Below are 27,745 nucleotides of genomic sequence, written 5' to 3' on the forward strand. Positions count from 1 at the left end.
CAAAACCTTACCGTTCAGCCCGTTTTGTCTCTGAGTGTGAAGTTGAATAATGCAAAATTTCAAATGTATTTACCAGTTACACACGGCGTTGTCTGGAGCAGCCATGACCTTAAAGTCTGGGAGAAGTTCCCAGAAAATGGAGAGCAACTCCCCATATTACAACTTTCTGTAATCATGAGGGAGCACCTGCTTTGCTGATCCATGAGAATGTATGGGACCCTATTAGCTAGGAAGGAATTTCTACTCATAAACACACAGCAAGCCCTAGCAATTTTCAAATTATTTGTTTAAAAATGTTCATTATTTATTATAAACCTTTAACACAATGTGAATGAGTCTAACATATAAAATACTTAAAGGCAGATGACAAAATAGAGATATGTTTATTTTCTGTAAGACTTGTTGCATTCGAGGAGATGCTATAATCTTTTTTTATTTTTATTGGATCTTTTAAAAACGAAAGTAGATGTGAAGAAAAAGAAATAAGGCACACAGTTTATTAACATCTTCAGTATTGTAAAATTTGTTACAAATAAAAAGATTTTTAAAATATGAACTTGGAGAGACAAGAGAGAAATATGTGGAGAACAAATTATTTTAACAACATTGTCTAGAAAATTTATTGAGTAGATTTTTAATGTTTCTATAAGTAAATCTGGAATGGTATGCAAGCTAGTTAAAGGGATAGTGAATTTTAATGTCAAATGTTTATATTTTAAAAGCACATTTATTAGCCCATTTCTCATAAGATGTTTAAGTATAAATATGTCTCTAAGCTTCTTTTAATATTTTCAAACTGCAGCTTATTTTGATATCAGTACAAAGTCGTATAATTTTAAAGAAAAAATAGCCAAAACACATGGTAACAAAATACATCCTAACAATCCAGAATTGATCAGACTCAGTTGTCTGGCCCCAGTCAACTGTGGCTTATGAAGGAGTGCTGTGCACATTTATATCCAATAGAAGGGAAAGCGATCTATCTCCCCAGTGCTCAGAAGAACAGTGGGAGGGTTCCAGTTTTCTATGCTTCTACAAGTTCGGTTCATGGATATAGTAGGGGTGATTTAAACCAGATTTAAACTCAGTAAATATTGATTGAATGAATGAGAAGCTAAGTGGGAGGGATGACCTTTGAATGAAGTGTAGAAAGGTCTGAGTTTAAGTTCGAGCACCGCCACTAGCTTGGAACAAAGCTAAGGATTTCTTATTCCCAGTCCAGGGATCATTTGTCAAGAGTAATTTGTCACTGCATCAATTAGCTATGAAAGGGTTGAACAAATATAAAAGAAAAGAAAGAATACTTTAGATTACCTACTATGTTCTTGCCACAATACTTTGTGTATATTTTCTTTTCCACCACAGCATTCCTGTGAGGTAAGTGTGATCTCTGCTCCTCTTCCCTTCAAATGAGATTCATAAAGGCAGAGTACTGGAACAGCTAAATTTGGAAGGGAATGATAGAATATAAGAAAAAGGACATTCCGGGTAACGAAAAAGAAAAATTTTTTAAGTAAAATGTTTTTACAAAATTATTGAATTGTGCCTCTAAAAACAACCTCGAGTGTTGATTTGTTTCAATGAGAAATGCTAAGAAAACATTTCCTCTCATGCTTATATTCAGTCTCCAGTCTCACTGGGTACATAAACTCTGAAGCCGTGCAACCTGACTCATTTGGTTTTCTTCACTTTACTTTTGAAACCCAAATACTAGTTTTTAACACAATATCTTATTCACCAACTTTTAAAGCCAACTTATGGTATGACACCCTTCAGTGAACTTGGGTGGTTAAATTGGATCAGTGGCATAAATGTTTTCCTCTGGATACACTCCAGAGTTTCTGTCTACCCCAAGGCAATGGCAAACATGGACATGCTTATTTTCTGTTTCTCTCAAGACTACAAGGTTTCTTTGTACACTGCAAGCAAAATTTCCAGACACAAACATTTGCCAAGGAAGAGAAATCACAACAAGGAACACCTATTTAACATTTGATGGGCACATTCCGCAACTGTACTAATAAAGATACTGTGAGGAAGATGTGGTCTAGAGGTCAATCTCATCGTGGATGGACAAGGGAAGGGAAGGAAAGAAGGAAAGAAAACAAATACCAAGTAAGAATTGCTAAGCAAATACAGTCCTGGCTACAGAATCAATTTAATAGCAAACAACCAACAGTACAAATAATACGTAGAGGCTTTCCCAGCGCACCTAATATGGCATCAAATAAGATGGTTGCAGGAGTTTTATACCAGAGGAATATAAATCTATGCATGTCTACCCTAGGATGGTGGCAGCTATGTCAACACTGGTAACGTGACAGATCAATGTAATCAATTCATCCAAACAGCTCATCAACTCAGTTAATCAAATATCAGTCAAAGAAACTGCTTGAACAAGTAAACTAGGATACATCCCCAAAATACTCATGCCAGTAATACATGTATGTAACAGACACAGTGTCAGTTTGGTGAATATAGAGATGAATTTTTACTAGAGTAATTAGAAACTTAAATGCAAGTCTTTGCTTAGATAACTCTAAAATGCCTCGTTTATTTTTTTTTGACAGAGTCTCACTCTGCCACCCAGGCTGGAGTGCAGTAGTGGTATCTCAGGTCACTGCAACCTCTGCCTCCTGCGTGCAAGCAATTCTCCTGCCTCAGCCTCCCAAGTAGCTGGGATTAAAGGTACCTGCCATCATGCACAGCTAATTTTTGCATTTTTAGTAGAGGTGGGGTTTCACCATGTTGGCCAGGCTGCTCTGAACTCCTGACTTCAAGTGATCCTCCTGCCTCTACCTCCCAAAGTATTGAGATGACAGGCCCCATGTCAGGCCAACCTCTAAAATATTAGGTTGGTGCAAAAGTAATTGCAGCCTTTGCCATTGAAAGTAATGGCAAAGACCACTATTACTTTTGCACCAACTTTATATATTTCAATAATTTAGCATCTCCCCCATTGAAAGCCTAATTCATGACACCATCTAACATACCTGGCCTACCGCAACTGCTCCTCCCAACTTGTCTCACTACCACCAGCTTGACCCCCTACAATTCACCATTTTAACAAGGAAAGTTATCTTCTCGAAGGATAAATCATTATATCTTCCCCTTGCTTAAAATTCTCCTTTGCTTTCTCTTCTAATCTGGATAAAATTCAGGCTTTTTATCATGACTGAACAAAAGTACATGGTCAGGGCCCATCCCTTGTCTCTGACCGTGTCTCTGCCACTCTAAGCCACTACAATGGCCTTTTTCTGTCCTAAAATAGCCACGCTTGTTAATAATGCTGGGGCTTTGCACTTGCTGATCTGTTCACTGAGAAAGCTCTTTGCCTCCTTCTCATCATTTGGATCTCAAGTCTCATATCTCAGAGACTTTTTCTGGCCACCTCTAATGAAATAGCCACTGCTTTCCACACCCAATTACTCACTCTCCTTTTCTCCTTTGCCTTTTAAAAATGTTTTATAATATTAATTCCTGAAATTATACAATTTATTAATTTGTTTACATATTCATTGTCATCCCTGGAAAAGGTAAACTTCTTTCCCCCTAGAATGATCATGCCTCCTCCAGAAAAATGTCAACATTCTAATCCTTGCAAACAGCTAATATATTATTGGCAAAAGGGGCTTTGAAGATACGATTAAATTAAGGACCATGAGATGGAAAGATTATTCTGGATTATCCAGATGGGCCCTTCCTTAAGGGTCCTTGTAAGAGGGAGACAAGAGGGACATAGTCAGTAAAAGGAGACATGAGGATGGAACCACAGTTTGTACTGATGTACTTTGAAAATGGAGAGAGGGGCAGTAAGCCAAGGAACAGAGGTGGTCTATAGAAGCTGTAAAAGGCAAAGAAATTAATTGTTCCCTAAAGCCTACAGAAAGAACCAGCGTTGCCAATACCTTGAATTTAGTGCGGTAAAACTAGTTTCAGACTTCTGACTCTCAGAACTGTAAGATAAAAAATTTGCATTGTTTTAAGCCAGTAAGGTTGTAGTAATTTGCTGGGGTAGCAATAAGAAACTAACAAAGATGGTTTATTTCTGTTGTCTGCTGAATCTGTACTATCCATACCTGCCTGACACATAGTAGGTAGCCAAGAAATATTTGTAGAACAAATGATAAACCACATGCCAAAGTGTCCTTATGGAAAGACATAAATGTCAAAATGATGTAGGTTATAGGTGAGTAAAACTACAATTATAACTCAAACTTATTTTAAAATCTACAAAATCCTCTGCCCCCATTTCTTTTGTTTATTTCTCTAATGGGCACCAAAATGTAGTGAAACATATATTTATTATATCATTCAGAAGATGTTTAAAATATGACTTATTTTAACTTTTTTTTTATATACTTTAGGTTTTAGGGTACATGTGCACAATGTGCAGGTTTGTTACATATGTATCCATGTGCCGTGTTGTTGTGCTGCACCCATTAACTTGTCATTAGGTATATCTCCTAATGCTATCCCTCCCCCCTCTGCCAACCGACAACAGTCCCCGGAGTGTGATGTTTCCCTTCTTGTGTCCATGAGTTCTCATTGTTCAATTCCCACCTATGAGTGAGAACATGAGGTGTTTGGTTTTTTGTCCTTGCGATAGTTTACTGAGAATGATGGTTTCCAGTTTCATCCATGTACCTACAAAGGACATGAACTCATCATTTTTTATGGCTGCATAGTATTCCATGGTGTATATGTGCCACATTTTCTTAATCCAGTCTATCGTTGTTGGACATTTGGGTTGGTTCCAAGTCTTTGCTGTTGTGAATAGTGCCGCAGCAAACATACATGTGCATGTGTCTTTATAGCAGCATGATTTATATCCTTTGGGTATATACCCAGTAGTGGGATGTCTGGGTCAAATGGTATTTCCAGTTCTAGATCCCTGAGGAATGGCCACACTGACTTCCACAATGGTTGAACTACTTTACAGTCCCACCAACAGTGTAAAAGTGTTCCTATTTCTCCACATCCTCTCCAGCACCTGTTGTTTCCTGACTTTTTAATGATGGCCATTCTAACTGGTGTGAGATGGTATCTCACTGTGGTTTTGATTTGCATTTCTCTGATGGCCAGTGATGATGAGCATTTCTTCATGTGTTTTTTGGCTGCATAAATGTCTTCTTTTGAGAAGTGTCTGTTCATGTCCTTCACCCACTTTTTGATGGGGTTGTTTGGTTTTTTCTTGTAAATTTGTTTGAGTTCATTGTACATTCTGGATATTAGCCCTTTGTCAGATGAGTAGGTTGCAAAACTTTTCTCCCATTTTGTAAGTTGCCTGTTCACTCTGATGGTAGTTTCTTTTGCTGTGCAGAAGCTCTTTAGTTTAATTAGATCCCATTTGTCAATTTTGTCTTTTGTTACCATTGCTTTTGGTGTTTTAGACATGAAGTCCTTGCCCACGCCTATGTCCTGAATGGTATTGTCTAGGCTTTCTTCTAGGGTTTTTATAGTTTTAGGTCTAACATGTAAGTCTTTAATCCATCTTGAATTAATTTTTGTATAAGGTGTAAGGAAGGGATCCAGTTTCAGCTTTCTACATATGGCTAGCCAGTTTTCCCAGGACCATTTATTAAATAGGGAATCCTTTCCCCATTGCTTGTTTTTGTCAAAAATCAGATAGTTGTAGATATGCGGCATTATTTCTGAGGGCTCTGTTCTGTTCCATTGATCTATGTCTCTGTTGTGGTACCCGTGTCATGCTGTTTTGGTTACTGTAGCCTTGTAGTATAGTTTGAAGTCAGGTAGCATGATGCCTCCAGCTTTGTTCTTTTGGCTTAGGATTGACTTGGCGATGCGGGCTCTTTTTTGGTTCCATATGAACTTTAAAGTAGTTTTTTCCAATTCTGTGAAGAAAGTCATTGGTAGCTTGATGGGGATGGCATTGAATCTATAAATTACCTTGGGCAGTATGGCCATTTTCATGATATTGATTCTTCCAGCCCATGAGCATGGAATGTTCTTCCATTTGTTTGTATCCTCTTTTATTTCATTGAGCAGTGGTTTGTAGTTCTTGAAGAGGTCCTTCACATCCCTTGTAAGTTGGATTCCTAGGTATTTTATTCTCTTTGAAGCAATTGTGAATGGGAGTTCACTCATGATTTGGCTCTCTGTTTGTCTGTGATTGGTGTACAAGAATGCTTGTGATTTTTGTACATTGATTTTGTATGCTGAGACTTTGCTGAAGCTGCCAATCAGCTAAAGGAGATTTTGGGCTGAGACAATGGGGTTTTCTAGATATACAATCATGTCATCTGCAAACAGGGACGATTTGACTTCCTCTTTTCCTAATTGAATACCCTTTATTTCCTTCTCCTGCCTGATTGCCCTGGCCAGAACTTCCAGCACTATGTTGAATAGGAGTGGTGAGAGAGGGCATCCCTGTCTTGTGCCAGTTTTCAAAAGGAATGCTTCCAGTTTTTGCCCATTCAGTATGATATTGGCTGTGGGTTTGTCATAAATAGCTCTTATTATTTTGAGATACATCCCATCAATACCTAATTTATTGAGAGTTTTTAGCATGAAGGGTTGTTGAATTTTGTCAAAGGCCTTTTCTGCATCTATTGAGATAATCATGTGGCTTTTGTCTTTGGTTCTGTTTATATGCTGGATTACATTTACTGATTTGCATATGTTGAACCAGCCTCGCATCCCAGGGATGAAACCCACTTGATCATGGTGTATAAGCTTTTTGATGTGCTGCTGGATTCGGTTGGCCAGTATTTTATTGAGGATTTTTGCATCAATGTTCATCAAGGATATTGGTCTGAAATTCTCTTTTTTGGTTACGTCTCTGCCAGGCTTTGGTATCAGGATGATGCTAGCCTCATAAAATGTGTTAGGGAGGATTCCCTCTTTTTCTATCGATTGGAGTAGTTTCCGAAGGAATGGTACCAGTTCCTCCTTGTACCTCTGGTAGAATTCGGCTGTGAATCCATCAGGTCCTGGACTCTTTTTGGTTGGTAAGCTATTGATTATTGCCACAATTTCAGAGACTGTGATTGGTCTATTCAGAGATTCAACTTCTTCCTGGTTTAGTCTTGGGAGGATGTATATGTCGAAGAATTTATCCATTTCTTCTAGATTTTCTAGTTTATTTGCATAGAGGTGTTTGTAGTATTCTCTGATGGTAGATTGTATTTCTGTATGATCGGTGGTGATATCCCCTTTTTCATTTTTTATTGCATCTATTTGATTCTTCTCTCTTTTCTTCCTTATTAGTCTTGCTAGCGGTCTATCAATTTTGTTGATCTTTTCAAAAAGCCAGCTCCTGGATTCATTAATTTTTTGAAGGGTTTTTTGTGTGTCTATTTCCTTCAGTTCTGCTCTGATTTTAGTTATTTCTAGCCTTCTGCTAGCTTTTGAATGTGTTTGCTCTTTCTTTTCTAGTTCTTTTAATTGTGATGTTAGGGTGTCAATTTTGGATCTTTCCTGCTATCTCTTGTGGGCATTTAGTGCTATAAATTTCCCTCTACACACTGCTTTGAGTGTTTCCCAGAGATTCTGGTATGTTGTGTCTTTGTTCTCGTTGGTTTCAAAGAACATCTTTATTTCTGCCTTCATTTCATTATGTACCCAGTAGTCATTCAGGAGCAGGTTGTTCAGTTTCCATGTAGTTGAGCGGTTTTGAGTGAGTTTCTTAATCCTGAGTTCTAGTTTGATTGCACTGTGGTCTGAGAGAGAGTTTGTTATAATTTCTGTTCTTTTACGTTTGCTGAGGAGAGCTTTACTTCCAATTATGTGGTCAATTTTGGAATAGGTGTGGTGTGGTGCTGAAAAAAATGTATATTCTGTTGATTTGGGGTGGAGAGTTTGTAGATGTCTATTAGGTCCACTTTGTTCAGAGCTGAGTTCAATTCCTCGATATTCTTGTTAACTTTCTGTCTCGTTGATCTGTGTAATGTTGACAGTGGGGTGTTAAAATCTCCCATTATCATTATGTAGGAGTTTAAGTCCCTTTGTAGGTCACTCAGGACTCACTTTATGAATCTGGGTGCTCCTGTGTTGGGTGCATATATATTTAGGATAGTTAGCTCTTCTTGTTGAATTGATCCCTTTACCATTATGTAATGGCCTTCTTTGTCTCTTTTGATCTTTGTTAGTTTAAAGTCTATTTTATCAGAGACTAGGATTGCAACCCTTGCCTTTTTTTGTCTTCCATTTGCTTGATAGATCTTCCTCCATCCCTTTATTTTGAGTCTATGTGTGTCTCTGCATGTGAGATGGGTTTCCTGAATACAGCACACTGATGGGTCTTGACTCCTTATCCAGTTTGCCAGTCTGTGTCTTTTAATTGGAGCATTTAGCCCGTTTACATTTAAAGTTAATATTGTTATGTGTGAATGTGATCCTGTCATTATGATGTTAGTTGGTTATTTTGCTCATTAGTTGATGCAGTTTCTTCCTAGCCTCGATGGTCTTTACAATTTGGCATGTTTTTTGCAGTGGCTGGTACCGGTGGTTCCTTTCCATGTTTAGTGCTTCCTTCAGGAGCTCTTTTAGGGCAGGCCTGGTGGTGACAAAATCATTCAGCATTTGCTTGTCTGTAAAGTATTTTATTTCTCCTTCACTTATGAAGCTTAGTTTGGCGGGATATGAAATTCTGGGTTGAAAATTCTTTCCTTTAAGAATGTTGAATGTCGGCCCCCACTCTCTTCTGGCTTGTAGAGTTTCTGCCGAGAGATCAGCTGTTAGTCTGAGGGGCTTCCCTTTGTGGGTAACCTGACCTTTCTCTCTGGCCGCTCTTAACATTTTTTCCTTCATTTGAACTTTGGTGAATCTGACAATTATGTGTCTTGGTGTTACTCTTCTCGAGGAGTATCTTTGTGGCGTTCTCTGTATTTCCTGAATCTGAATGTTGGCCTGCCTTGCTAGATTGGGGAAGTTCTCCCTGTCACTTTGACGTACACCAATCAGACGTAGGTTTGGTCTTTTCACATAGTTCCATAGTTCTTGGAGGCTTTGTTCATTTCTTTTTATTCTTTTTTCTCTAAACTTCCCTTCTCTCTTCATTTCATTCATTTCACCTTCCATCAGCGATACCCTTTCTTCCAGTTGATCGCATTGGCTCCCGAGGCTTCTGCAATCTTCGTGTAGTTCTTGAAACTTGGCTTCCAGCTCCATCAGCTCTTTTAAGCCCTTCTCTCCATTGGTTATTCTAGTTATCCATTCGTCTAATTTTTTTTTTCAAAGTTTTTAACTTCTTTGCTATTGTTTTGAATTTCCTCCCGTAGCTCAGAGTAGTTTGATCGTCTGAAGCCTTCTTCTCTCAACTCATCAAAGTCATTCTCCATCCAGCTTTGTTCCATTGCTGGTGAGGAACTGCGTTCCTTTGGAGGAGGAGAGGTGCTCTGCTTTTTACAGTTTCCAGTTTTTCTGCTCTGTTTTTTCCCCATCTTTGTGGGTTTATCTACTTTTGGTCTTTGATGATGGTGATTATTTTAACTTCTACCTTTACTGAAAGCTATGAACACCTATTTCCCTGAAACTGACATTCAAAGATTTCCTGTTCAAAGTGAATATATGTGACTGCGTGACCACGAACTTCTCAACACAGATAAACATATTAGTTTAAAAGGAATATTTTATCTGGGAAATATAGCTCTGGTTTTTAGAAATTATAACCAACCCTAGTCTGCATGGATTTATTCTTTCATAAAATACATTTTGTTCATTCATGGTTTATATTTATGCTTACAGACATAATATTCCCATAGATTTAGTTGTAAGTATAGGGCATGGAGGAAAAATATAATCAGAAGAAAATGCATAAACTCTGAGTCAAGTTTTCCTTAATATCCAACAGAACTGACCCATAGTAACATTTATCCAGGTAGATTCCTAGTTGAAGATTAATTGCCCACAATATGTTAAGCCCTCTACCAATACTCTTTGAATATAGAAACATATGCTACAAATTCAGCATGTTTCTTTCTGAACTATGTATTTAACGAAAGGCAAACTTCAAAAGGATCAAAAACTGCATTTGAATGAAGAAGCAAATGTCATGCACATTTTGCAGAATTCTTTTCTAGAGCTGTAATTCCTGAGAGAATTATTCTTTTTGTAATTTACCTTTTCCTTCCGCATTCCAAGACTACTTGTAATGCCTCAAAGTAGAGGCACTCCAATATATTAATGTAAGACGCTGTGGCTACTAGTCGCCTTCCTATATGAAATCAGGATGAAACATAAACTAGCTAGTATGTGAATTTAGTTCATCAAGTGGTTTTTACCATTCTAGTATAGCATGTGGCATCTTGACATATAAGTAAACTTAAACCAGGAACTTACTATGAGAGATGCTGCTTGTCCACAAGTGTCAACTGATGTCTTAATAAGTATTTCAAGGAATCTTTATGAGTCAGGATGCTATGAAACATGTAAAAGGCTCAAAATAATCTATTTAACTGTATATATGTATATATACAGTTAATATATATGTGTGTGTATGTGTGTGTTTATGAATACTTGTCCATAACTGTATTAAAGATGCATTAATATAAAATAAACAATATCCAGAGAAGCTGTAGTATTTATTTCAAATGTCTTCATGAAGGACTGTAAATTCCTGAGGGAGGTGTGACATAAATATTGATGGTGGTAACAGAAGCTAAGAAATATTGAATACTTTCAGTGTGTTAGTTAATGTTCAAAGTATATTGCATGTATGACCTAATTTCATCTTCACTGAAACTATGTAAAATAGGTATTTATTAGACTCTCCACTTTTCCCATTACTTTTAATGGCAAAAGTCACAATTACTTTTGCACAACCTATAGAGAAGCAGAGGCACAGAGAGGAAGTGAGCTGATGAAAGCTGTGTGGCTGAGTAGATGGCAGAACCAAGCTCTGTCCTCAGGCAGTTTGACCTTGAAGTCCATACTCTTCACTGTTCCTTCAGGTGCCTCCAGGAGAGGACCCTGGGACCACCCACAACCTTGTTCTACAGAAGAGTATTTTTTTTTTTAATTTTCTGATTCTTTATCAACCCTCCTATGTTTTCTCTGTTCATGTGAACAGTAGAGAATTCTCTAGCTTTTCTTCTGTGGTCATTTAATGTTCATTACTGCATGAAGATTCCAATTATTTATAAAATGCTGGAACTTAAGGAATGTATCCCCTACCACCCTTAGTGTGCCTGCTCTGTGAAATAGCTGCTGTCTCTGACCACATCCTTGCATCTTTTCCTGTCTGTGTGAACGGTGGCAAAACTTACTATCGTTCACACTTTCTAAAAAAAGGAATGACTTTCAAGTGGACTCCTTCCTGAACCTCTTCTTCTCCACCCCTTGCCATTGTTTAGACATCAACAACTATATCACCCTCTGTGTTGCCTTATCAAATATTTCTTCTGACTAGTGTCACCTAGGGGAATTGGACCAGTGAAATATGGGCTGTTAAGCTACTAGCATTGAACAGGGCCACTGTGCTGGAAACATAAGTAATATTCTACGTAGCCCAAGTTATCGTATAATTCACAATCGGGTTGGGGATTGCGGTAAACGTTGTTGGTCTCCTACCTACCAATGATTCTCCTCTCCCATATTCTAATTTGTAGTCAGACTTCCACAGTTTAGTCTGCAGTGGCCAGCTATTTATTTTCCCAGCTTCGTTTGCTCCTGGAAATGCACAGGTGACTACTTCTGGTCAAAGAAACTTAAGAGAAAGTTGGCTAGAGCAGCCGTCCCCAACGTTTTCGGCACTAGGCACCAGATTTGTGGAAGACATTTTACCCACGGACTGGTGGGGGGTTGAGGGGAAGAAGGGGATGAAATTGTTCCACCTCGAATCATCAGGCATTAGATTCTCTAGCAGCAACCTAGATCCCTCGCATGCAGAGTTCACAACAGGGTTTTGCGCTCCTAAAACAATCTAATGTCCCCGCTGCTGATGGGAAAGGAGCGGAGCTCAGGCGATAACCTTTGGTTTTCCCGACGCTCACCTCCTACTGTACAATCCAGCCTGGTTCCTAACAAGCGAGGGACTGGTTCTGGTCCGCAGCCCGGAGACTGGGGACCCCTGGGCTAGTGTTCGTGGGAAAAATTAACTTTCATAATTTGAGAGAAAGACAGAGAGACAAGAAAATTTCATTCACCTTTTCCCCAGCGTCCCTCTCTTCTGTCTTGCTTTTAAACATTGCCGTGTGAAAACTTGTTTAAACTATTGAAGTCACTTTGTGACCATGAGGAAAGACGATGCCAATGAAATGAAGAATGCAGAGTGAAAATTTAGGACCTATGTCATTCACAAGGCTCGTAGGCCACTGAAAGAACCCTGCAACCATGTAACTACACTTCTTTTTATTTGCAAACAACATTAAATATTTAAGCCAATTTTAGTTTTATAATCTGTTTTTTAAAGCTAAGAGCAATTTTACTGATGCAGGGAGGCAAAACACAAACACTAAAAGTAATTTGAGAAGAACACAAAATACCGTGTATTCAAGTGACAAATAGTTCTGGTAATAAATACCATAGGTAAGAAAACAAGTGATACATGAATTAGATGCAAGCTTCATGGAGCCAAGGGGGTTTCACCTTGATCTCAAGTCCCTTTGGTGCTTGTCATTTTAGAACACTCTTTGGTGAAAAAATAATTAGAATTTTTTTCTGGTTTGCGTTTATATGTGCATTCACTAAAGTATTGGGATGAGAAAAATATTTAAACGTTAGAAATAATAGTTCTTTATGAGTGACCTATATGGTACTGATAATTACGAACTGAAAAATCTTAGACAATTGGATCAATATTTAAATGATATGGGAATTTCTGTAACCATCATAAAGTCTGAATATATTAATTTCCTAAAAAGCATTTACACATAACATTTTTAACAAAAGCAATTTTGTTTGAAATGCCACATTATCATATTATAGTTACAGTCAGCATTAGAGTGCAAAAGGAGCAATTCAATATTTCTCCACCATTTCCCTATGGTGTAAAAACAGTTATCAAGGAACTTCAGAATAATTTGTAATTTTACCTTAAATGCTCTAAAATATTTATCAAAATATTAAACTATTCCATTTTCAATGTAACTAATTTCTTTTCATACTGGAACTCCAGTGTGATGGGGATGCCCATCACATGGAATAATTTCATTTCCTCCTTAGTTTCTACTCAACTTCATCAGCCTTCTTTATCAAGTTCTTAAAAGAAAATCTAGGCTATAGAAAAAACCACCTAACTGTACAAATAAAACCAGATATGTAAAGTTTTTGATATATGATGATGATATATTAGCTATACAAGAAAAGATGAGGCATATATGTACAGACATATATACATAAATATATGTACATATGCATATAGACATATTGTGTGGGTGAGAGAAAGGGAGAGATCTTTTGTCTTAAAGAAGAACATTTTGTTTTTTATTTGGGACAGAAATGATTTTATAGGTATGCATAGTCTTACACAGTTGTATTCATGTATATGGACAAATGTGTCTCAACAGTTGTTTTTTATAAAAAGCACCATTACTACATAGCCTTTTAAAAAAGAATTATCAAACACATAGATATGTTGTTTTGAATATAACGTTAATTTAAACAGTGTGAGGGGCAGGCCTTCACTGTTTTGCTCAGAAGTCTCAAGGCCTCCAGTGGTGCACTCTACTGTGATATAATGAATTTTGAAAGAAGTCATGTTTTAATTAATCACCTTTTGTCATCTCTTTTCAGTTTGCACAGATGGCCATAATCTGTTTGGGGAACTGACAAAATTTACTTTTATATTAAGAAAATGCTCAGTCTATACCCGAAATACTTTTCTTCACAATTGCATTTTATTTTCATGCATCATTAAATAGTGTAATAATTTAATGATTTCTCAATAAAGTGACAACTTCACCTGAGATTTGATGTACAGCTCTGTGCGATTCATTAGCATACATTGACTTTCAATAAACCTAAGCAATGGGAACTGCTTGGGAGTTATAGAGGCAGAGTTTTTTCTTTTTTCTGTTGTAACCTTATCTGATAATGCGGCACAATCTGCTTTGATCATATGTAGGTAGTACGTGCTCCATTTGCATTTACTGTGTATTCTTTGGAAACATACCTTCTGTGGTTAAGGAGTTTTCTGCTCTGATATTGCTATTGAATTTTGTTTCACTGGTTGAGTTTTCTAGTTCACTTCTGGGATATTGCTGTTGACTGTGGGCAAAATTATCACCTTGGGCCAGAAAATTCATTTGAACATAGCAACGCTTGACTTCATCCCCAGAGAGAGGTTGTAATGTCTGATGAAAAGAGAAGGGAATTAAAACAAAATGTGTTTATATACTGTATACACAGTGAGTGTGCTGCGTCCGTGTGTGTATGTGCATGTGTGTGTGTGTGTGTTTTGGGGGCTTATAGGTATACACATGCACTGGGCATGTAATGAATGCAAAGTCCAGTAAATCAGTGTTTAGGATACAAATAACAATTGCCAAAACCCAAATAATTGTCATAGTGAATATTTGGCTACAGTGATTTAAGCCTAAAGTTGTCCAAGATGATATGTGACTAATTTTAACTTATCAAATTTAGTATGAATAAGCAACTACATAAAGTAAGATGCTGGACTACCTACTCTCTAATTACAGTCTTTTAAAGTTTTTGTGGAGCATATCATTAATATCAATAAATATATATGTACACATATTGTAATATACGTATACTGTATAATATGTATACAGTATGACAATAAAAACTCATAAGTATCTACTCTGCAGCTTAATAAATAGAAAATTACAATATCTTTGAACTCTCTTGTATTACTGTTTTGATTGCATCTTTGTTCTTGTCCCCCCATCAGGTAACTTACTTTCCTGAATTTTGAGTAATTCATTTGCTTTTTTTAATTTACAGCTTTATACTATATGTCCATATCTCTGAACAAAATTTTATGCAGTATTACTTGCTTGCTTTTGATCTTTATGTAACAGTAAGATTCCACATGCATTAATTTGTCACTTTTTTTTTCACTCAACATTGTATTTGAGATTTATTTATGTTGATGAATATCATTATACTTTATGTCTTTTCCTGCTGTGTTCCAATCTATAAGTATTCCACAGTTATTTAAACTGGTATACTGTAACTATGCATTTGGCTTCTTTCCAGGGTATGATCTTTAATAATGCCAGTGTCAACTTTCTTGTGCATGTCACTCTTTTTAGGTTTCCATTCCAGAAGTTTCTATGTAGTATATACCTACTACTAGAATCACTGAGTTGTAGGATACATATGTCTAAATTTTCTAGGTAATGACAAATCATTTTGCAAAATTGTTGTACAATTTTACATGTCCACCAGCAAAGTATCATGCGTGCCTGTCAATTAATTAATCAATTCTGAGGTTTAGCCAATTTTTTAATTTTTGAAAAGTTTTCTTTTCATTTCAAAGTTGCTTTAGCCAGGCCGGGTGCGGTGATTCACGCCTGTAATCCCAGCACTTTGGGAGGACTAGTCGGGTGAATCACAAGGTCAGGAGTTGGAGACCATGTTGGCTAACACGGTGAAACCCCGCCTCTAATATAAATACAAAAAAATTAGCCAGGGCTGGTGGCGGGTGCTTGTAGCCCCAGCTACTAGGGAGGCTGAGGCAGGAGAATGGCGTGAATCCGGGAGGCGGAGCTTGCAGTGAGCCGAGATTACACGACTGCACACCAACCTGGGCAACAGAGTGAGATTCCGTGTCAAAAAAGAAAAAAATTATTTTAAGTTGACTAAGCCAATGGTGGAGAAATATTGGATTGCTCCTTTTGGAGCAATGAAAAAGTTGGCTAAACCAACTTTTTAAATTTTTTTTTTTTTTTTTTTTTTGAGGCAAGGTCTTGGTCTGTCATTCAGGCTGGAGTACAGTGGCGTGATGATGGCTCACTGCAGCCTCCACCTCCCAGGCTCTAGTGATCCTCCTGTCTCGGCCTCCCGAGTAGCTGGGACTGCAGGCAGGCACGTGCTACCGTGCCTGGTTAATTAAAAAAAAAATTTGTAGAGATAGGGTGTCCTTGTGTTACTCAGTCTGGTCTCAAACTCCCGAGCTCACATGGTCCTCCTGCCTTGACCTTCCAAAGTGCTGATTACAGGTGTGGGCCACCACACTTAACCAACTTTTTAATTTTTGCAATCAAGTCCCCTTGTGATTTTAATTTACATTTTTCTGGCTATCAATGAAGTCAAATATCTTTGCATAAGTATGATAAATTTTTTCTTTCTTATGTGAGACATTCATGCAAACCATTGTCCAATTTTTTGTTGAGTTAATCATTCTTATTTCTGAATTTAAATAGATTTTAGATGATTAAATATGATGTTTGCTGTAAATATTTTTTAATTCTAACTATCATTTATTTGTCAAGAAGAATTCTCTTAAACTTTTATTAGGTGGGAGTATTTGTCATATAAGCCTTTTAAAAATTTGTCAAATGCTTAATTTCTAATATTACGATAATCACGCATATTTTCTACTACTGAGATAAAGACAATTTATTTATGACTATTTACATTTCTTAACTTTCTGCTGCATTTAGTGTGCTTATCTCTTGGTGGAGATTTTTAATCTAAATTTATGAGTGACACTTTTCCGTAATTTTACTGCCTTCTACTATTCTTGTCTCATAAAATAACTTAGAAACATTTACCTGTAAGATTTTATGTAAGAATGGAGTTTATATAAAATTGCAATTATCAATTTCTTGAAGTTTGGTAAAACACCCCTGAGAAAATATTTTTCCCTGTTGGGTATTTTAAATTATTGACTCCATTTAGTGTATGTTTGCAGGATTATTGAGGCTTTTAATTTTTTCTTGAATCAGTTTTGTAATTAATATTTTTCTAGAATTTTTAAATAAAATTTCAAATTTCTTTTTGTTTTCTTTTTTTTAATCACAAAACTAACTTTATTATATTTTTCCCACTTAGATTTCTTTGTTGAATGTCTTTACTGTCTCGGTGACTTCTGGTTCTTCTTTTCTTGACACACACAATGTCCTCAGACTTCTTGGGGTTTTCTGTGTTTTTCTTTTAATACAAGTTGAAGCTATAATTATATCCCTTTTTTTATTCATTCCTGAAACTACTTATTTATGCAGTCCCTCTGTTTTTCTTTCAAGAGATTTTAAAAATTTATTAGTCTCCTCAAGAAACCAAGCTTTGTTTTCTATTTTATTTTTCATGTATCTTTATTATGCCTAGCTTGGAACATTTTGATTTATTCTATTTTTCTATTCATAAATTATTAATTTATTGATCTAATCTAATTATCTAAATTATAGCTTATTTAGTTTTTTAAAATACAAGCATTTCTGTGACAAATTTTCCTCTCAGATCTGATTTTGTTGTACCCCTTAACTATTGCTATGAAGTATTTGCATAATTTGATTTTAAGCCTTTTAAAATTTACATTGATTTATTCATAATTGATGAATTATTTAGATGTGTTGTTTTTCTTTTCATTTTCTTATGTTGGTTATTCTTTTTATTAATCTCCATTTATTTTTAATTGTCTTGCCTTGTGGTCACAGAATGTGAGCTGTATGATACTTATTCTTTGAAATGTATTGAGAAAATTTTATTGACTAGAATAAATACCAATCTGTATAAATGTTCCAACTGGGCTTTAAAAGAAGTATATTCTCTTGTTTAAAAATAAAGTGTAATGAAAATGTCCATTAGATAAAGCTTATTAAATCCTCTTTAGATAAAATGTATTCAATATTTTATTCACATATTTTATATTCTCACTGTTTTTTATAAGCTTAATCTATTACTAAAACACTTTATGTGTATTATGATGATTCATTGATTTCTCCCTGTAGTTAAATGTAAATTTGCTTTATAATTTTGAAGTAATGTTACAATATTTGTATATGTATGTATATATCTATATATAAATATGTGAAGTATAACCTAATTGTGTGTGTATATACACACACATATGTGTATATATACACACGTGTGTGTATATGTATATATACATGTGTATATATGTATATATGTGTATATATGTATATATACGTGTGTATATATGTATATATGTGTATATACACGTATACGTGTTTGTGTATACGTATATGTGTATATGTACATATATGTATGTATGTGTATATGTACATGTATGTGTATATGTGTATATATACACATGCACACATAGATAATTATATATAATTAATACACATAAATATATAATATATATTAATAATAATTATATAATATATATACACATATATAACGTATACACACATATATAACACATATGTGTACATATAATTTGTATTTTCCTAGCAAATTAAGACTATTATCGTTATTCAGAACATTTTTATCCACACTAATTTTTTTCTTATAACATAATTTTTCTTGCGCTAATTAACAACCCTAGATTTTTTTGTAATCGGTTTTGGGTGGTATGTACTTTCCCACTATTTTAACTTCAGATTTTTTTCTGTTATCTTGTTTTAGGTTCGAGCCTCTGGCAAAGACCATATAACTATTCTATTTTCCAATCTCATCTGACAATCTTTTTCATTAATTCTAGAGCTTAGTGTATTTACATTGATTGTGATTAATGATATGTTAAATTCATTTCTAACATCTTATTGTGTGCCTTTTATTTATTCTGCTTTCTTTATGTTTCTTTTTTCTTCTCTATTTTTGCCTTATTTCTTGTTACTTTTTCACCATTTTATGACTATTTTTAGTGATTAAAGCACTTAACAGTATATTTATAACCAAGTATTAATTTAAATAATATATTTTCTATTCCAGAAAATTATAAGGCCCTGTTAATAACAAGAACACTTTTCTGTCAATTGCTTCCTAATAATTCATATGCAGTTTTCTACCATAATTTTAATTTTTTTAATTTTGAATGTGAAAATTAAATAGATATGTTATTATTTGATGGTATCAAGTTTGGTTTAGATTCATTCATGTGTTTCTCCATTTCTTTGCTCATTTCTTCATCTTTAATCTCTCACCTTCCTTTTGGCATTTTCTTCAACCTGAAATGATGTTTTCATTAATATAGGAAAATTTAAAATATATTAAAAAATACAAAAATAGAATTGGATAATGAATGTTCATTACCTACCTCCACAATTATCAACATATAACATAACAGAGGCCATATATCTTATTTCTGTATTACCCTTTCTCATTTCCTCCATACCCCCATGCTCTAATGTATAGTTTCAAGCAAATCCTAGTAATTATATTTTTATCTAGAAATATTTCAGGATATATCTCTGAGAAATAGGTTTTTATTTAAAAATTAACACACTATTATGATCGCACCCAAATTAATAATTTCTTAATACCATCTAATATCCAGTTAGTGTTCAGATTTCCCAACACTGTCTCGTTAATATATTTTTCCATTGATTATTTAAATCAAGTTCCAAACAAGGGAAAACATGGCATTTAGTCAATAGGTCTTTTAAGTATCTTTTTTTATTATTTTTATACCTTATGTTCTAGGGTACATGTGCACAACGTGCATGTTTGTTACATATGTATACATGTGCCATGTTAGTGTGATGCACCCATTAATTCGTCATTTACATTAGGTATTCTAATGCTATCCCTCCCCCATCCCCACCCCCACCACAACAGGCCCCCATGTGTGATGTTCTCCACCATGTATCCAAGTGTTCTCATTGTTGAATTCCTACCTATGAGTGAGAACATGCAGTGTTTGGTTTTCTGTCCTTGCGATAGTTTGCTGAGAATGATGGTTTCCAGCTTCATCCATGTCTCCGCAAAGGACGTGAACTCATCCTTTTTTATGGCTGCATAGTATTCCATGGTGTATATGTGCCACATTTTCTTAATCCAGTCTATCATTGTTGGACATTTAGGTTGGTTCCAAGTCTTTGCTGTTGTGAGTAGTGCCGCAATAAACATACGTGTGCATGTGTCTTTATAGCAGCATGATTTATAATCCTTTGGGTATATACCCAGTAATGGGATTGTCAAATGGTATTTCTAGTTCTAGATCCCTGAGGAATCGTCACACTGTCTTCCACATGGTTGAACTAGTTTACACTCCCATCAGTGGCATAAAAGTGTCCCTATTTCTCCACATCCTCTCCAGCACCTCTTGTCTCCTGACTTTTTAAGGATCGCCATTCTAACTGGTGTGAGATGGTATCTCATTGTGGTTTTGATTTGCATTTCACTGATGGCCAGTGGTGATGAGCATTTTTTCATGTGTCTGTTTTCTGCATAAATGTCTTCTTTTGAGAAGTGTCTGTTCATATACTTCGCCCACTTTTTGATGGGGTTGTTTGATTTTTTCTTGTAAATGTGTTTAAATTCTTTGTAGATTCTGGATGTTAGCCCTTTGTCAGATGGGTAAATTGCAAAAATTTTCACCCATTCTGTAGGTTGCCTGTTCACTCTGATGGTAGTTTCTTTTGCTGTGCAGAAACTCTTTATTTAATTAGATCCCATTTGTCAATTTTGGCTTTTGTTGCCATTGCTTTTGGTGTTATAGTCATGAAGTCCTTGCCCATGCCTATGTCCTGAATGGTATTGCCTAGGTTTTCTTCTAGAGTTTTTGTGGTTTTATGTCTAACATTTAAGTCTTTAATCCATCTTGAATTAATTTTTGTATAAGGTGTAAAGAAGGGGTCCAGGTTCACCTTTCTATATATGGCTAGCTAGTTTTCCCAGCACCATTTATTAAACAGGGAATCCTTTCTCCATTTCTTGTTTTTGTCAGGTTTGTCAAAGATCAGATGATTATAGACGTGTGGTATTATTTCTGAGGGCTCTGTTCTGTTCCATTGATCTATATCTCTGTTTTGGTACCAGTACCATGCTGTTTTGGTTACTGTAGCCTTGTAGTATAGTTTGAAGTCAGGTAGCGTGATGCCTCCGGCTTTGTTCTTTTGGCTTAAGATTGTCTTGGCAATTCAGGCTCTTTTTTGCTCCATATGAAGTTTAAAGTAGTTTTTTCCAAATCTGTGAAGAAAGTCATTGGTAGCTTGATGGGGATGGCATTGAATCTATAAATTACCTTGGGCAGTATGGCCAGTTTCATGATACTGATTCTTCCTATCTATGAGCGTGGAATGTCCTTCCGTTTGTTTGTATCCTCTTTTATTTCGTTGAGCAGTGGTTTCTAGTTCTCCTTGAAGAGGTCCTTCACATCCCTTGTAAGTTGGATTCCTACGTATCTTATTCTCCTTGAAGCAATTGTGAATGGGAGTTCACTCATGATTTGGCTCTTTGTTTGTCTATTATTGGTGTATAAGAATGCTTATGATTTTTGCACATTGATTTTGTATCTTGAGACTTTCCTGAAGTTGCTTATCAGCTTAAGGAGATTTTGGGCTGAGACGATGGGGTTTTCTACATATACAATCATGTCATCTGCAAACAGGGACAATTTGACTTCCGCTTTTCTTAATTGAATACCTTTATTTATTTCTCCTGCCTGATTGCCCTGGCCAAAACTTCCAACACTACGTTGAATAGGAATGGTGAGATAGGGCATCTCTGTCTTGTGCCAGTTATCAGAGGGAATGCTTCCAGTTTTTGCCCATTCAGTATGATATTGGCTGTGGATTTGTCATAAATAGCTCTTATTATTTTGAGATACGTCCCATCAATACCTAGTTTATTGAGAGTTTTTAGCATGAAGGGCTGTTGAATTTTGTCAAAGGCCTTTTCTGCATCTATTGAGATAATCATGTGGTTTTTGTCTTTGGTTGTCTTTATATGCTGGATTACGTTTATTGATTTGCATATGTTGAACCAGCCCTGCATCCCAGGGATGAAGCCAACTTGATCATTGTGGATAAGCTTTTTTATGTGTTGCTGGATTCGGTTTGCCAGTATTTTATTGAGGATTTTTGCATTGATGTTCATCAGGGATATTGGTCTAAAATTCTCTTTTTTTGTTGTGTCTGTGCCAGGCATTGGTATCAGGATGATGCTGGCCTCATAAAATGAGTTAGGGAGGATTCCCTCTTTTTCTACTGATTGGAATAGTTTCAGAAGGAATGGTACCAGCTCCTGTTTGTACCTCTGATAGAATTCGGCTGTGAATCCATCTGGTCCGGTACTTTTTTTTGTCGGTAGTCTATTAATTATTATCTCAATTTCAGAGCCTGTTATTGTTCTATTCAGGGATTCAACTTCTTCCTGGTTTAGTCTTGGGAGGGTGTATGTGTCCAGAAATTTTTCCATTTCTTCTAGATTTTCTGGTTCATTTGTGTAGAGGTGTTTATAGTATTCTCTGATGGTAGTTTGTATTTGTGTGGTATCAGTGGTGATATCCCCTTTATCATTTTTTATTGCGTCTGATTCTTCTCTCTTTTCTTCTTTATTAGCGTTGCTAGTGGTTTATCAGTTTTGTTGATCTTTTCAAAAACCAGCTCCTGGATTCATTGATTTTTGTAAGGGTTTTTTGTGTCTCTATCTCCTTCAGTTCTGCTCTGATCTTAGTTATTTCTTGACTTGTGCTAGCTTTTGAATTTGTTTGCTCTTGCTTTTCTAGTTCTTTTCATTGTGATGTTAGGGTGTCAGTTTTGGATCTTTCCTGCTTTCTCTTGTAGGCATTTAGTGCTATAAATTTTCCTCTACACACTGCTTTAAATGTGTCCCAGAGATTCTGGTATGTTGTGTCTTTGTTCTCATTGGTTTCAAAGAACATCTTTATTTCTGCCTTCATTTCGTTATGTTCCCAGTAGTCATTCAGGAGCAGGTTGTTCAGTTTCCATGCAGTTGTGCAGTTTTGAGTGAGCTTCTTAATCCTGAGTTCTAATCTGACTACACTGTAGTCTGAGAGACAGTTTGTTATAATTTCTGTTTTTTTGCGTTTGCTGAGGAGTGCTTTATTTCCAACTATGTGGTGAATTTTGTCATAAGTGTGATGTGGGTGCTGAGAAGAATATATATTCTGTTGACTTGGGGTGGAGAGTTCTGTAGATGTCTATTAGGTCTGCTTGGTGCATAGCTGAGTTCAATTCCTGGATATCCTTGTTAACTTTCTGTCTTGTTGGTCTGTCTGATGTTGACAGTGGGGTGTTAAAGTCTCCCATTATTATTATGTGGGAGTCTAAGTCTCTTTGTGGGTCACTAAGGACTTGCTTTATGAATCTGGGTGCTCCTGTATGGGGTGCATATATATTTAGGATAGTTAGCTCTTCTTGTTGAAATCATCCCTTTACCATTATGTAATGGCCTTCTTTGTGTCTTTGATCTTTGTTGGTTTAAAGTCTGTTTTATCCGAGACTAGGATTGCAACCCCTGCTTTTTTTGTTTTCCATTTGCTTGGTAGATCTTCCTCCATACTTTTATTTTGAGCCTATCTGTGTCTCTGCACGTGAGATGGGTCTCTGAATACAGCACACTGGTGGGTCTTGACCATTCTTTGTCTTTTAATTGGAGCGTTTAGCCCATTTACATTTAAGGTTAATATTGTTATGTGTGAATCTGATCCTGTCATTATGATGTTCGCTGGTTATTTTGCACATTAGTTGATGCAGTCTCTTCCTAGCATCGATGGTCTTTACAATTTGGCATGTTTTTGCAGTGGCTGGTACCAGTTGTTCCTTTCCATGTTTAGTGCTTCCTTCAGGAGCTCTTTTGGGGCAGGCCTGGTGGTGACATAATCTCTCAGCATTTGCTTGTCTGTAAAGGATTTTATTTCTCCTTCACTTTTGAAGCTTAGTTTGGCTGGATATGAAATTCTGGGTTGAAAATTCTTTTAAGAATGTTGAATATGGCCCCCCACTGTCTTCTGGCTTGTAGAGTTTCTGCTGAGAGATCTGCTGTTAGTCTGATGGGCTTCCCTTTGTGGGTAACCCAACCTTTCTCTCTGGCTGAGAAAACGTTTTTTCCTTTGTTTCAACTTTGGTGAATCTGAAAGTTACATGTCTTGGAGTTGCTCTTCTCGAGGAGTATCTTTGTGGTGTTCTCTGTATTTCCTGAATTTGAATGTTGGCCTGCCTTACTAGGTTGGGGAAGTTCTCCTGGATAATATCCTGCAGAGTGTTTTCCACCTTGGTTCCATTCTCCCTGTCACTTTCAGGTACTCCAATCAGATGTAGATTTGGTCTTTTCACAGATTCCCGTATTTCTTGGAGGCTTTGTTTGTTTTTTTTACTCTTTTTTCTCTAATCTTCTCACTTCATTTCATTCATTTGATCTTCAATCACTGATACCCTTTCTTCCACCTGATCGAATCAACTACTGAAGCTTGTGCATGAGTCACATAATTCTCGTACCATGGTGTTCAGCTCCATTAGGTCGTTTAAGTTCTTCTCTATGCTGTTGATTCTCGTTAGCCATTCACCTAATCTTTTCTCAAGGTTTTTAGCTTCTTTGCGATGGGTTCGAACATCCTCCTTTAGTTTGGAGAAGTTTGTTATTACCAGTCTTCTCAGGCCTACTTCTGTCAGCTCATCAAAGTCATTCTCCATCGAGCTTTGTTCCATTGCTGGTGAGGAGCTGTGTTCCTTTGGAGGAGAAGAGGCACTCTGACTCTTAGAATTTTCAGCTTTTCTGCACTGGTTTCTCCCCATCTTTGTGGTTTTATCTACCTTTGGTCTTTGATGATGGTGACCTACAGATGGGGTTTTGGTATGGATGTCCTTTCTGTTTATTAGTTTTCCTTCTAACAGTCAGGACCCTCAGCTGCAGGTCTGTTGGAGTATGCTGGAGGTCCACTCCAGACCCTGTTTGCCTGGGTATCACCAGCGGAGGCTGCAGAACAGCAAATATTGCAGAACAGCAAATGTTGCTGCCTGATCCTTCCTCTGGAAGCTTCATCTCAGAGGGGCACCCGGCTGTATGAGGTGTCAGTTGGCCCCTACTGGGAGGTGTCTCCCAGTTGGGCTACTCGGGGTTCAGGGACCCACTTGAGGAGGCAGTCTGTCCGTTCGCAGATCTCAAACTCCATGCTGGGAGAACTACTACTCTCTTCACAGCTGTCAGGGTTAAGTCTGCAGGTTTCTGACGCCTTTTGTTCAGCTATTCCCTGCCCTCAGAGGTGGAGTCTACAGAGGCAGTCAGGCCTCCTTGAACTGTGGTGGGCTTCACACAATTTGAGCTTCCCAGCTGCTTTGTTTACCTACTCAAGCCTCAGCAATGGCAGACTCCCCTCCCCCAGACTTGCTGCCACCTTGCAGTTCGATCTCGGACTGCTGTGCTAGCAGTGAGCAAGGCTCTGTGGGCATGGGACCCTCCAAGGCAGGCATGGGATATAACCTCCTGGTGTGCCATTTGCTAAGACTGTTGGAAAAGCGCAGTACTATGGTGAGAGTGTCCTGATTTTCCAGGTAGCATCTATCACAGCTTCCCTTGGCTGGGAAAGGGAATTCCCCAACCTCTTGCACTTCTGGGGTGAGGCGATGCCGTGCCCTGCTTTGGCTCACACTCCGCGGGCCACACCCACTATCCAACAAGCTCCAGTGAGATGAACCAGGTACCTCAGTTGGAAGTGCAGAAAACGCCCATCTTCTGCGTCACTCATGCTAGCATCTGTAGACTGGAGCTGTTCCTATTCGACCATCTTGGAAGCAGATCCTTAAGTATCTTTTAAAGGAATATTTTATCTGTAAGATCTTCCCCTTCTTATTTTTTTACTTGAGGAAATCAAATTATTTTTTCCTGTAGAATATTCCATGTTCTGAATTTGACCAATTAAATCTTTTTGGTGGCACTTAACTTCCTCTTAAATTCCTTGTGTTTTCTATAAACTGATATTTATATTTAGAGATTTGCAAAGATTCATATTTGATTTTTTGGCAAGAATATTTTGTAGGTGTCCATATACTTTCTTTAGCATTTTGAAGGCACAAAATGTCTATTGTTTCTATTTGTGTGTTGTTAAGATTGATCAATGGATCAGGTTTTGTTACCCTAATCTATTCATGATTTTGGAAAAATTCATGATGATTGCCTAGGCACCTTATTTTATTATGGCTTGCAAAATGATGCTGTTCTCTCCTTCTCCATTAATTACTTTCTTAATTAATTCTTTTATAAATAGATAATTTTCCTCATCAAGTGTTTGATTTGATAAGGATTTTATAGTTTTTGTAAACTATACAGTTTGTGCAGTATAGGATAAATAAATTCTAGCTGCTTTTATTTCTTCACAAGTTTCAGAAAAGTTAGTTGCTGCCATACATTAGAAACCTCCAAATACATCTGAGCTCCATTTCGTTTTGTATTTTTTTACTATCGTTATGAGTTCTCACATTTTAACATATTTTGTATTCCATCAGTTACATTCATCATTCTTTTTGTTGTTAACATTGTCCCCTCTTGGGAAGTAGAAAAACTTTCTACTTTCTTTTGACCTGACCATAATAGTCTTTGATAAACTTCTTGCTTCCTATATTATGGTCTCTTGAATATTTCCTCTCCCAGTCGTGAAATTCAGCAATTTTCCCAAAAAGTTCTGGTTTCTTTATGTGGGAAATGTTTTTTAAATAACACTATTTTGGGTGATCAGGGTGTTCATTGCTGCTGTGTTTGTCTTGGTTATAGAATTTCTAACAGAATAAGCTAAGAAATAGGATTTATACTAAATAGAATACAATGAGTTTATACTGATGTTTTCAGTTCTGATTTAAGATTTGAGGTGATTTTTATTAAATTCTTTGATTCTTTGCATTTGTATCTCTTTTATTTTTCCTGTGTGGAAATCCTAGTTGCTAAAGACATTAATTACATTAATTACTTACTTAAAATGTATATATATACATGCACACACACACACACACGCAGTGTGTGCGTGTGTGTATGTGTGTGTGTGGTGTGCTGTGTGTGTATATATATGTTTTCATTATGTATGTACATATGTAAACAATTTGCTATTTAAGTTATCTTTACAACTTATTTTATCCTAAGAATATCTACAAGGAATGTATACTCAAAGTCCTATGTTTAAATTAACTCACTCAACATAAATCTTGTGTAGGGATGTCTCCAACTTCTTATGCATCTAGTTCCATTTGATTCATTTTGTTTAATAATTACATAAAACATTTATACAGATCCAAAATCAAACTTTAAAACAAGGTACATTTCAAAGAATCCAGCTTTAATCTCAATACTCTCTGTCTGATTCATTCCTTCTCTAAAAGTAACCAATTTTATTAGTTTTGGTTTATATTTTATTCATAAATAATTTTATACACATACACATGCATGTATAATTTTTTAATTATATTTTAATTTCTAGGGTACATATGCACAACATGCAGGTTTGATACATATGTATACATGTGCCATGTTGGTGTACTGCACCCATCAACTAGTTATTTGTATTAGGTATATCTCCTAATGCTACCCCTCCCCCAGCCCCCACCCCCTGACAGGCCCCAGACACACATATATAGTTTTTTTAAGAAATGGTAATATCTTTCTTTTTATCATGAATGGTAAGTGCTTTTCTATATCAATTGATATGATCGTGTACTTTCTGTCTTTAGATTCACTGATTTTTAAATATTACATTGGCCTTGAATTCCTAGAATAAACGCTAATTGATCATGATGTATTTTTCTTTTTATACGTTGTAGATTTGATTTGTTAATATTTTATTGATTATTTGTGTGTCAATTTTCATGAGGTATATTGGCTTGTAATGTATTTATTTATTTTTGTCACCTTGGGTTCTGGTATCAAGGACATGCTTGCCTCATAACGAATTGGAAAGTTTCCCTTCTCTCCTATTTTCTGGAAGATATTGTATAGAATCCATGTAAATTTTTCTTGAAATGTT

At 36.3% G+C, this 27,745-nt stretch overlaps 1 protein-coding gene across 2 annotated transcripts in view; it reads left to right on the forward strand.

Moving 5' to 3' along the window:
* ZNF385D (zinc finger protein 385D) overlaps window positions 1-27,745 on the forward strand; it is a 776,796-nt gene that overhangs the window by 344,210 nt on the left and 404,841 nt on the right. Inside the window, exon 2 of one of the 2 annotated variants that reach the window (XM_055286058.2) lies at window positions 2,571-2,688. The exons of the other annotated variant lie outside the window; for it this stretch is intronic. Within the exon in view, the coding sequence (XP_055142033.2) occupies window positions 2,571-2,688 (118 nt within the window). The remainder of the gene's footprint in view (window positions 1-2,570; window positions 2,689-27,745) is intronic. 2 annotated transcript variants of the gene reach the window in all.

The sequence above is a fragment of the Symphalangus syndactylus genome, chromosome 1, assembly GCF_028878055.3.
Source record: "Symphalangus syndactylus isolate Jambi chromosome 1, NHGRI_mSymSyn1-v2.1_pri, whole genome shotgun sequence".
Taxonomy (NCBI): Eukaryota; Metazoa; Chordata; class Mammalia; order Primates; family Hylobatidae; genus Symphalangus; species Symphalangus syndactylus.